This window comes from Petaurus breviceps, unplaced genomic scaffold, assembly GCF_028583685.1.
Source record: "Petaurus breviceps papuanus isolate PSGF00001 unplaced genomic scaffold, PetGlider_PUasm1.0 90865, whole genome shotgun sequence".
In the NCBI taxonomy this organism is placed as follows: Eukaryota; Metazoa; Chordata; class Mammalia; order Diprotodontia; family Petauridae; genus Petaurus; species Petaurus breviceps.
Genome location: NW_027187367.1, coordinates 6551581 through 6562949, shown reverse-complemented (window position 1 = coordinate 6562949; position 11369 = coordinate 6551581). Strand labels below are relative to the sequence as shown.

General features: G+C 49.8%; 2 protein-coding genes across 4 annotated transcripts; one reads left to right on the top strand and one right to left on the bottom strand.

Annotated features, from left to right (window-relative positions):
- Positions 1 to 107: 107 nt before the first annotated feature.
- SLC39A7 (solute carrier family 39 member 7) lies at positions 108 to 3725 on the bottom strand. The gene is made up of 8 exons (XM_069073411.1): positions 3587 to 3725; positions 2794 to 3309; positions 2514 to 2682; positions 2315 to 2389; positions 2009 to 2152; positions 1706 to 1849; positions 1291 to 1487; positions 108 to 874 (listed from the first exon to the last, which is right to left on the bottom strand). Exons 2-8 carry the CDS (start codon positions 3298 to 3300, stop codon positions 602 to 604), a joined length of 1509 nt encoding a protein of 502 aa, XP_068929512.1. The 5' UTR covers positions 3301 to 3309; positions 3587 to 3725; the 3' UTR covers positions 108 to 601.
- Positions 3726 to 3855: 130 nt separating this feature from the next.
- Positions 3856 to 11003, top strand: RXRB (retinoid X receptor beta). Of its 3 annotated transcripts, none has more exons than XM_069073415.1 (10): positions 3856 to 3993; positions 5331 to 5581; positions 5980 to 6136; positions 6669 to 6848; positions 8106 to 8278; positions 8660 to 8789; positions 8985 to 9117; positions 9230 to 9321; positions 9856 to 9961; positions 10247 to 11003. In XM_069073415.1, exons 2-10 carry the CDS (start codon positions 5516 to 5518, stop codon positions 10392 to 10394), a joined length of 1185 nt encoding a protein of 394 aa, XP_068929516.1. In that variant the 5' UTR covers positions 3856 to 3993; positions 5331 to 5515; the 3' UTR covers positions 10395 to 11003. The 3 variants fall into 3 exon arrangements, with proteins under 3 accessions (XP_068929516.1, XP_068929515.1, XP_068929513.1); XM_069073412.1 differs by lacking the exon at positions 3856 to 3993 and adding an exon at positions 4113 to 4251; XM_069073414.1 differs by lacking the exon at positions 5331 to 5581 and having other exon boundaries at positions 3904 to 4251.
- The last annotated feature ends 366 nt before the right edge of the window (positions 11004 to 11369 follow it).

Here is an 11369-nt window from a genome sequence, read left to right as displayed (position 1 = left end):
CTTAGACTGTTGTCTTCTATTGTTTGTTATTATCACTTTTTATTCTTTAGACGCACAAAAAAAAAAAAAATAAAAAAAAGAGGAATAAAAAATCTATCCCCCCCCCCCCCCCCCCCGCAATCACTACACATGATTGACCAAAATCCTGACCCCCTGACCCCTCCCCTCCACCCCCTAGGTCCTGGGCTCGGCCCTTTGAGAAAAGGCACACCCTCTTAAAAAAGAGAGATGGGAGGAGCAGCTGGGGGCAGCTTGGTTCCTTGAGAACAGGTTATCGGGGACACATATGACAGGAGTCCCTATTCTGTGGCTCTCTTCCTTTCTTCTTGGGGCCGGCCCTTCTACCATGGCCACATTTAGCCATGCCATCTAAAACCCAAATCCACTGTCAGTCAATTCTCAATACTTCCACCATTCTAGCATCTCATTCTCAAGTCTACTGCTCCCTGAGACCTTCAGGTCTATATATAGGGCCAACCCAAGTTCACTGCCCATCTAGACACTGACCTCTCTGGTACTTGGCTCCTCCTCCCTTTGGCCTAGTGCCCCCCATCTAAGTCACCCTATCCTCCAGGGTTTTGGGGGAGGGGTCTCCCACCTCTCATTCGAGGTAGGCAATCAGCACCATCATGGCAACTCCACCCAAAAGCCCCAGAACCTCCAGCAAGGACTGCAGGGGTGAAGCTTCCCTAAGTAGCTCAGGCAATACAGACACAGTTGCCACATAGATGAAGCCACCAGCAGTAAATGGGAGGACCCAACCTGGGCCACTACCACCAGCAGCACTGTTTCCCCGGGACCCTCCTTCAGCCAAGAGTGCACAGGTTGTGCCTGCCAGGGCTCCCAGTGCTGTCAGCAGTTGAAGACGCATCGCCTGAAGAAGGGGTAGGGGGTTTGAGGAAGGAAAAGAAAAAGAGAAAACCCTTCAAAATCATCCCTGGTGAGAGATAAAATGCAAGTTAATGTCCTGGGGCTTGTGCAAAGGCTTGCAGTATAAAGGCAAAAAGAAGAACCTGGAATATTTTTGTTTTGTTTTTTTCAAAGTCTAGAGTCTAAAGAGGGCAAAAGGTAGAAATAATCTGTATACCAAATAAAGAGAAAATACAAAGACTTCTGCTTGAAACAACAGAGAAAAACAAAGAATGCAGGGAAACTAATTTCTCAGGATTTTAGGGAGGTGATGTGGGGGGTGGGGTCAGCAACGGTGACAAGGAGTAAAGAGCTAAGGGGATCCAGGGGCACCTTGGAGGAATGTCTGTGGAATGTTCCTGATTCCCCCAATTTACTGACCTGCCTCTTGCTGCAGCCAGACTGGACAAGGATGGCAAAATCCCCAACTTCATGGGGTACCTCATGTAGAAGGACAGTTAGTGTGGTCAAAATCCCTAGTCCATGGCCCCCTCGGAAAGAAGCCCCAATTGCTAAACCGTCTGTGAAGTTGTGAGCCAGGTCAGCAGCTAGGTTCAAGTATCCAGACACACGCAAGTCTGGACAGGAGAAGCAGGGAAGGTGAACTGAATTAAGATACTCCAAATCCCCTCAGCCACTTCTATAGCTCCCATGTTCACTCTGAAATGACCTTTAGATAAATAATATCTACGCACAGTGACCAAAAGATAAACAGTGGCTTATGAAAATACCACCCCCTATCCCAAGCAGTTTCCAAACTTTCAGAATGTTTCAGGCACCATCCCAGCTCCCTCACCTGAGCCCCCTTTCTCCTCCTCAGATTTAAGCTGTTTCACTGAACCATCACTGGTTTCTCTGCCTGCTCTTCTTCTCCTCCTTGCTCCTCCAATCTCTTTCTCTTTCTCTTCCTCATCTGAGCTCTGTTTTTCCTTAGAGGATTCTGAGGAAAGACAAGAGTGATCAGAATGAAGAGATCTCCCCATGTCATTCAGAGACAGACTCAACCCTATGCCAGGAAGATTCCTAGATATCTACCACCCCCCTGAAATCCCAAGGCAGGAGAATGAATTATAGGGAAGGAGGTATTTCTAAATCTTACCACGATGGCCATGCTCATGTCCATGTCCATGTCTGTGTCCATGCCCATGTCCTCCCTTCACATGTGTCACAAATTTCTCCACCACGAGAAAGGCAACAATTCCACCAAGAACCCAGAGCCCAACAGAGAGAATCGGGCCCTGGTCTGAGGGCAGGGAGACAGAAGAATACTAAGATAGAAAAACAGTTCCCTGATTCCCCCACATCTTCTGGCATAAAGTTGGGGGAAGTGAGGGAGATGGTCAAATACCCTCCCGCTACCTCAGACCTAGACTTTGCCCCATTCCTCCCCACATTCCCTCCTTACGGCTATGCGAGTGGCCATGTCCTCCTGGCCTTTCCTCAAGCTGAAGTTCCACATCCCCATGATGAGAATGAGGTTCTGAGGAAAGAAGGTCAGAAATATCAAGCATGTGATATAAACATCACAACTAATGGGGAGACTCAAAGTATGAGGCAGAATAAGATTGTGGGGAAATGAAAGTTAGAGGTCAGAGATTACTCACCCAGGGCATGAGGTATCAGATGCAGGAAGGCATCTCCCAGAAGTCCCCCTGAGGCAAAGCTAAGCAGGATTTGCAGGAGTGAGCGGTGCTGAGGGGAATTAGATTCCACAGGCACAAGGAATAGGATGAAAAATGGAGCCGCTGAGATCAGCAGTGTTGCCCCCAGAGCCTAAATTTGGGATTAAAGAAATGTCATGGGTGTGAATTAATTACTATGCAAGGGTGGGATCCCACACCCTACAACCCCTTCCACTATCCCCATTATTCTCTGGGAACTCACATATGCCCAAAGACTGACAGTGTCCAAGTCCTGTCCACTGCCTAGAACTTCAGAATCCCCAATGCCTTTAGGGCTTTGTCCATATTCATGAACATGGCTGTGTCCATGGTCATGAGTGTGGCCTCTGTGTCCATTTCCTTCATGTGAATGTCTATTGTGCAAGGGGTCAGACTCATAATAAAAGCTCTCATGTGTGTGGCCATGGTGTCCTGGTGCATGACTGTGACCATGATGGAAATCATCATGCAAATGTCCATGGCCATGATGCTGGAAATCTTCATGGGAGTGTCCATGGCCAGGATACTGGAAATCCTCATGTGATCGCCCATGGTCATGATCTTGGAAATCCTTGTGTGAGTGCCCATGGCCATGATGGTGGAAATCTTCATGCATATCTTCATGCAGGTCTGCATGGCCCCCAAGTCCAGACACCAGCAGCTCTAAGGCAACCCAAGTCACCAACCCTACAGCTGCCCAGCATCTGGCCCCTGGGGCTCCGTGGGCCATTGCGATTATCTAGAAAGAAGAGAGGTAGTGACCCTTCTGGGTACATTCAGGGGGTCTATTCCCCAGTATGGTTGCTTTCCTATTCTTCCAAACCATGGTCTGTAATCTTTCAGACTCCTTTCCCCTCCCCCTCTCGCCCTCTCCCCAGGCTCTCTAGCCCCCGGGAAAGTCTCCCTAGTCTTCAGGAATTCCGGTTTAGTGTTCCCTCTGGGCCACCGTCTCTATATTACCCGGAGAGGGTAAGGAGACTGTCAGTGCAAACGGAGGCTGGGGGGGGGGGTCCCACCGGCGCCGGGTCTTCTCGCCCCCAGGTTCACACGGACGGAGGTGGCACCCCCGCGTTTCCCGCTCCCGCGAGAAGAGAAGGTTCCGCCCTTTCTCCGCCCCTTTCCTTTACCCGGACAGCGGCTCTCTCAGCTGCAGCTACAGGGAAGCTTGTCCCTTGATACGCATGCGTGCACGGGGGAAGTGGGCCAGCCGGAAAAAAAAAAAAAAAAAAAACGGAACGGCCTCTTCCATCTTAGTGAAGGGCGGAAGCTAACTCAGAGGCTTCCTGTCCTTACCTAGATGGCTGCCACCACGGTGCTGCCATCTTGGTATAGGGCAAAGTGAAGTACCTTGTTCCGCCAGATCTGGCGCCCCATTCCAAGACCCTGGCAGTATTCTGCCCCTCTTTCTCGACCCCAGAGTTCTGTAGGTATCCTCTCCCAAATCCTTCCACACCTCCTTCTGGGGTCCATGCCGTTGGTAGCTTTGCCCTCCCCCACGGATCCTTCTCTAGCCCCCATGCCGCAGGGCAGTGTGGGCCTGTGGGGGAGCGTGGCGCGAAGCATTGTGGGGCCGGGACCCGGTGGTGGCGGCGGCGGGTGGAGGTGGCGGCTGGAGAACAACAAGCCCCGGAGCCGGAGCCGGGGGGAGCGGGACGGGACGGGATGGGCGACAGCGGGCGGGGTGAGTGGTCGGCAGGGTAGGGCCAGGGCGGGCGGGCGAGCGACAGTTGTTATCTGCATGTCTTCTTCCCCTTCTACATACACCCACGGGTGTCTTTGCTTACCGTCTCCCCTCCCCCTTCCCTGCCGAACGCCCAGTTTATGGGTAATCCAAACGCTGGGAGGGTCTCACTCTCCATTAAATCTAGAGTCTGGAGTGGGACGAGGGAGCGTGGACAACACTCTGCTTGACTAGGGAGGGATTGGAGAGAAGGAGGGCTGGGGGGCGGAGCACGTGTCAGGGAGGGGTCAGCATCTTCCAATCTTCCCCTCTGGGCGACCCTGACCTCGTAGTTTAGACAGGTATTGCTAAGATAGGGGGTGGTTCGTGAACAGCACTTGTGATCCGACCCACACTGAGACTAAGTAGGCTCCGGACTGAGACTAGATAGGCTGCAGGCCACTCCAACTAAGTTCATGTCTAAACGTCCGTGTTCATCATTCTGTCACTCATCGACGGTTCCTAGGCTGTCTCATGCCTCCAACTCACTTCTAGGGAACGTGTAGTGGAAAGAGGAGATCTGAGTTCGAATGCTAGCTTCAACTCTTACCAGCTGTGGGACTCTGAACAAGTCACTTTTCCTTTCTGGGCCTCAATTTCCTCATGTAAAATGAGAGGATCTCTAACATCCCTTTAAGTTGGATCCCAAATCTTTTCCCAGTTCAAGAATAGAATAAGAATTTGTCATTTTACTCTTATTCTCCCCTTCCCCCACCCTCAAAATCCAAAGCACTCTGCAACTTCCTAACCAAGAGGAGTGTCTTCTCCCTGGCCCTGGGCTTGTTTGGGCAAATCAAAAAAATGGTTAAAGTCAAATAAAGTGTCTTCATTTGGGTTGGAGAAAGTTTAAAGTCTCCTTTTATCTTTGTATCCCCAGTGCCTACAACAGGGACTTGCACATAGTAGGCTATTTAATAAATGTTTGTTGAATTTGAATTGGAGTAGTTGACCAGCTGAAGACTGATTATCTCTCTCTCTTTTGTTTTTTGTCTCTCTACATCTTTGTCTCTGTTTCTGTCTCTCCTCTCTTCCCATCCCAGACTGTAGAAGCCCAGACAGCTCCTCCCTGAGCTCATCCCCACAACCCCCTCCCCGGGGGGGCCCTCCCCCATCTCCTCCTGGGCCCCCCCTGGCTCCCCTACCCTCTGCAGCTTCATCCCTCCTAGGAACAGGGGGCCCACCCCAACTCCCACTTGGCTCCCCCTTCCCTGTCATCAGCTCCTCCATGGGGTCGCCTGGGCTGCCTCCCCCAGCCCCTCCTGGACCCTATGGCCCTGTCAGCAGTCCCCAGGTGAGCTGTTGTGATCCCATGATGCTCTTGAACTATATATGACCCTTGACCCTGCTTTGAATTTCCATATAGCCTGGTGATCTTTCATTACATCAGGCCCTGGTATGAATCTCTGTTCCTTGTGACCTCTGACGTCTTGATCCATGATGTCCTTGGCCCTTTTTTTACGATGATGAATAACCTTTCAATCACTCTTAAAGTTGCCAGTTTTACTTTATTCCCTTGACCTCCCCTTCCCATCATCCTTGGACCTGTATTCAGTCTCCTCTGCCCTCTTTTCCACCTATAGAGGTAGATAGATCGATAGATAGATAATAGAAGAGGTGGAGAGTAGATTTAGGTCCTTGTGACTATCACAACCAGCCCTCCCAACAGGCATCCCTGTAATATCCCCTCAGATTAACTCCACAGTGTCACTCCCTGGGGGAGGGTCCGGCCCCCCAGAAGATGTGAAGCCACCACTGTTGGGTGTTCGAGGCCTGCACTGTCCACCTCCCCCAGCAGGTCCAGGGGCTGGCAAACGTCTTTGTGCAATCTGTGGGGACAGGAGTTCAGGTACGATGTCTTGGGGTCACTCAAAGCTCAGTGAGGAGAGGGGCCAGGCCATATCCCACTTGTTTAAGTTAGAACTTAGGTCACCTAAGAGGCAGAGAAGGGAATGGTGAAAGCTTTAGGACCTGGGTGGGTGAATCTGAGGATATGGTCCACAGGTTACCTGTCAAGGTTAAAGAGGGTAAAGAAGAGGCAGCATGATGTGTATGGAATAATGGTCTTAGAATTAAATGGCTTGAATTTGAAATGTGGTTCCTTCACTTACTAGTTTTATGAGCTGGGGCATATCACTTGGCCTGTATGTAAAGTCTGTATATAAAATGGGCATTGCTGAACTTGCACTTAGTTGTAAGTAAAATGTCAGTGTCTCTGGGTCCTAGTCCCCATTCTTGTTTTAGGCAACACAACAGGGTGCATGTTTGCAGGGGTTCATAGGGAAAGGTGATTAGTCTCCCCACCCTGGGGTCACAGGGTGGGGACTGTCTCTCTCTAGCCCTTTGTGTTCCCCCTGCCCCCCCATTACCTGCCATTCTAGGCAAACACTATGGGGTCTACAGCTGTGAAGGTTGTAAAGGTTTCTTCAAGCGAACCATCCGAAAGGACTTGACTTACTCGTGTCGGGACAACAAGGACTGTACTGTGGACAAGCGGCAACGGAACCGCTGTCAGTACTGCCGCTACCAGAAATGCCTTGCCACTGGCATGAAGAGGGAGGGTAAGAAATTAGCTTTGTACCACTAATACAGCCCCACCCCTCTTTCTGTCCCATCTGTGGGTCTTCTTTCCAATTTCTCCTTTATTGAGGTTATGTGGGGGAAGTGGATTGAAATGCCCACCAGCCCCTACCTTACAACCTTAGAGTCAAGCCAGAAAGAGAACCAGAGTAAGGAAACCATCCCATCTACCCCTTTCTTCCTCCTCTGTCATATGTCTTCTTTCCTCATTTCCCCTTTCAGCTGGTCTCCCCCAAAGATCCTGATCTGGTTTTTCTGCCTCCTCTTCCAGTGGTTCTGCAGTGGTGTGTCTATCCCAGATCTAGCAGCCTCCTGGAACCCATCTAGCTCTTTGACCCTCTCTGTGTTTCTGGCCTCTTCCACTCTTATCAACCATTACTGTCTATAACTTATGGTCATGGCTTCTTTGACTTTCTCCTTCACTCTGTAATCTTGTCTCTTCTCTGGCCTCCAGTTCCTGACCATTTGTCTATGTGGTTCAAGGAGGAACTCCCTCAAGCCTTTCTTCTCTAAACTTCTGTCCCCATTGTGGCATAAAGTTTTGGGGAGGCTTGAGGCAGTCTTGCTTCTTTTTTTCTTTTATTACCTGAGAGTCTCTATATGAATCCAAATATGTCAGAGCTGGAAGGAGCCTTAGAGATCATCTGGTCCATTCCCTTCATTTTTACAGATTGGGAAACAAGCTCACCAAGGGGGAAGTGAATTGCCCAAGGTCACACAGCCAGTAAGTTGCAGAACCAGAACAAGAACCTAGGTCTCTTGATAACTGCAAGTCCTGAGTTTTTTTTCCTACACGTGATGGTCAAGCAGTGCCATTTTCCTAAACTCTACCAGGAATCATATAACCTGGGTTCTGGTCCTGGCTCTCCCACTTCCCAGGTATGTGGCCCTTGTCACTTAACCTCTCTGAGACTTAGTTTCCTTACGTATAAAATTGGGATAATAGTACTTGCCCTTATCTACCTCATAGAATTGTTGTGAGGAACAAGTAAGAAAATGAATGTAAAAGTTCTTTTTGAAAACCTGTCTAAATAAGAGAATGTTCTGATCTCTGAAGCTGTAGGTGATCCCCTGCTTCTCCTTCATCAGGTCACCCACTTCTAATTTATCTACATCCTCTGATTAGCCCTTTAGTCCCCTGTAACTCCCAACAACAACTGACTCTTAAATGCTGTTTCTTCCATGACCCACTTCTGACTTCCCACCCATTTTTCTTCTCCCCCCTCCCACTTCCCCAGCGGTACAGGAGGAGCGTCAAAGGGGCAAGGAGAAGGACGGGGAAGGGGAGGGGGCCGGGGGGGCCCCTGAGGAGATGCCTGTGGACAGGATCCTGGAGGCTGAATTGGCCGTGGAGCAGAAGAGTGACCAGGGTGTAGAAGGGCCCGGCGGGGCCGGGGGCGGCGGCAGTAGCGTGAGTGACCAGGGAGAGATCCATCCTCTCAAATGACAGTGCGGGGAGGGAGTTCTTGAATATATGTCTAAGGTCCCTCTGGTTCCCAATAATCCTAATAGTAATAATTGAAATAGGGATGGTTTGCAGGGCAGGAATGCTTAAGATACACAAACAAGCTTCCCTCCCTTCCCTTATCTCCAAAGTTTCATCCTTCCCTTCCCAACCCTCCATCCCCCAGCAATAAGGAATGGAACAGAAATTTAAATGATGGGAAGACTATCCCTGGCTGGGGAGAGGGGGGCAGAACCTGTGGGGCATGGGGTTGGGGAATGGTATTTATGTGAGAGGGGATGGGTCCTGATATTTTCCCCAACCCTGTGTATCCTCATTCTCCTTTAGCCAAATGACCCTGTGACCAACATCTGTCAGGCAGCAGACAAACAGCTATTTACACTGGTTGAGTGGGCAAAGAGGATCCCGCACTTCTCCTCTCTGCCTCTGGATGACCAGGTCATCCTGCTTCGAGCAGGTCAGTGATTTCTATCCTCTGATCTAGGTGACCTTTTGACCCTGACCCAACATGATCTCCCGGCTTCCTGGGACCATTACCTCTAGGTGAACAGACTGTCTGGAGTAGGGAAACTCACTGCCCCCTCCCTTCTTCAACTCCTAAAACTCCCCAGCCTGGTGTCTGGGACCTGACCCAATGGCCTCTGCCTCTTAGGCTGGAATGAGCTCCTCATCGCCTCCTTCTCCCATCGTTCCATCTCCGTCAGGGATGGCATCCTCCTTGCCACAGGGCTCCATGTCCATCGAAACTCTGCTCATTCAGCTGGTGTTGGAGCCATTTTTGACCGGTCAGTGTTCCCTGGGGCACTCATAGACTAGGTAGTTGGCTAATGTGGGGTGATCTTTTGCTGGTTGGTTTGCTGAGCTAGATAGAAGTGTGACTCCCATTCCTTTCCCTAGGGTGCTGACTGAACTGGTGTCCAAGATGCGTGATATGCGAATGGATAAGACAGAACTTGGCTGCCTGAGGGCAATTATCTTATTCAACCCAGGTAGGGAGACATATTTCTATATGGGATACTCCTACCCACCCCAGATAACCCAGAGATCTCCCAAGGAACCAAGTGACCTCTCTCTAAATATAAACTTTCTGTTATGGAAGGCATTTTGTAGTAGTCGAAAGAACTTTGGGCTTTGGCATTTGAAGACCTGGGTTCAAGTCCTGGCTTTATTATTAGTTGTGTGACCTTGGACAAGTCATTTCTCTCTGGACTTTAATTTTATGTAGGGTTATACTAGGTGATCTCCAAAATTCCTTCTAATAGTTTCTAAATTTCAAAATTGGGCATAACCTATGTCATAACCCAGAGACATTTTTTTTTCTCCCTAGTGCCCTGGAAAGACAAAATACAGCCAACACTTTCAAAACAATGCTAAATGCAGAGGTAGAGGCCTCCACAGGGAGTGAGAGTCGGGGAGAGGTCCCTTGACTTTGTTATTACTCTTTCTCTCATATCTTCTTCTTTCATCCAATTGTTTTCTTCACTTAATCCTCTCCCATTCCAATTCCTCCTCCCCTCCTGCAGATGCCAAGGGCCTCTCCAACCCTGGGGAGGTAGAGATTCTGAGGGAGAAAGTCTATGCATCTTTGGAGTCATACTGTAAACAGAAGTACCCTGAGCAGCAGGGACGGTGAGATGGGAGGGGGACAGGGTAGGGAAGAGCCTTGGAAAGTATTTGTTTGTGGAACTAAAGAGGGGGGAGAGGGAGGTAGGAGGGAGGGGTGATGCCAGTAATGGGTATGTGTATACATATCTAATTTGTTCTCTCTCTCTCCTTTTCTCTTTCTCTTTCTTTCTACATACACACACACACACACACACACACACACATTTTTATGGAGGAGTTTCTGTTGTTCTCCCCTTATCTCCCCTGACCCCCCATCTCCTCCTCCACTCTTCCTCTCTGCCACCGCAGGTTTGCAAAGCTGCTCCTTCGTCTCCCTGCCCTCCGATCTATTGGCCTCAAGTGCTTAGAGCATCTGTTTTTCTTCAAGCTCATCGGGGACACACCCATTGACACCTTCCTCATGGAAATGCTAGAGGCACCACACCAGCTTGCCTAACACTGAAAAGAGAAGGGGGAGGTGATCCTCATACCTGGATGGAAGCCTAGAGGGAGGCTGGAATGCAAGATGGGCCCCAAACTGTGGGAGGTGAGGGTGGGGAAGAAAGCTTCAGGACCTTGGATAGAGAACAGAACTAAACTGAAACCCTCAGGGGTTCACACCAGTTCATGTGATGGCCGCCATCCAAGGAGACCCCAGAACCCTGAGAGGGATGGGGTGGTCCCTGTCCTCAGCTGGCCTGGGCCTCTGACTTATAGGGGATGCCCAAGTTTTGAGCTGAGTTCTCATACTGGTAAAAGATTCTCCTGACTCCTCCATTTATTTCCCTCAGTACAGCATTGGGGATCTGCTGTACTTCTCTCCCAGGACCTTGTTCCTCTGTCTGGGGACCTTTTGAGCTCGTTCTCCTTCCTCCCCATTTTTTGAATGACAATTGAAATGGGGGCTCTGTTCTTCACCCAGAGAAATGGACATTGGGGGGCAGGACCCCTCCACACGATGATGGACATTGGCCATGGGGATCACGCCTCCCTCCCTTATGAAGACATGGAAAGATTGTGGGAGACAGTAATAGTGATTGGGAGAGGAATCACTCTGAAATCTTCATAGCCTGGTTCTTACATCCTTCTTTTTATGGCCATCTCCCTTTCCAGTTAGACTGAAGGGGAGTAGGATGGGGAAGAGGATAGACTGGCTTTTTTTCCTCCTTGGTTTGCTGAGGTTTTACAGGGAGAGCCAGGGGTTAGTCTCAAAGATCTTCCCACTGGTGAAAAAGAAATGTGTTAGGGGAAGGGTATAGATTGTATCCATCCCTGGGAATTTCCAAGCACGAGTAATTTGTCCTCCCAAAACTTCATCCTTTGTATCTGCCCAGTCTACTTGGGCAGCCCAGCCAGGGAGAGGGGTGATTTGAGTAGGGAGCTGTTCCAGAGAAATGCTTTTAAGATGATAACGGTTATCACTGACACCCCC

What these genes read in the sequence shown, in the direction of transcription:
- SLC39A7 (XM_069073411.1), bottom strand. Translation starts at nt 3,300, where the DNA reads ATGGCCCACGGAGCCCCAGGGGCCAGATGCTGGGCAGCTGTAGGGTTG. An exon ending in CTGTCAGTCTTTGGGCATAT is followed by an intron (nt 2,683 to 2,793) that starts GTGAGTTCCCAG and finishes TCCCAAATTTAG; the next exon opens with GCTCTGGGGGCAACACTGCT. An exon ending in TCTGATACCTCATGCCCTGG is followed by an intron (nt 2,390 to 2,513) that starts GTGAGTAATCTC and finishes TTCTTTCCTCAG; the next exon opens with AACCTCATTCTCATCATGGG.
- RXRB (XM_069073412.1), top strand. An exon ending in CACTGGCATGAAGAGGGAGG is followed by an intron (nt 6,849 to 8,105) that starts GTAAGAAATTAG and finishes CCACTTCCCCAG; the next exon opens with CGGTACAGGAGGAGCGTCAA. An exon ending in GTTGGAGCCATTTTTGACCG is followed by an intron (nt 9,118 to 9,229) that starts GTCAGTGTTCCC and finishes TCCTTTCCCTAG; the next exon opens with GGTGCTGACTGAACTGGTGT.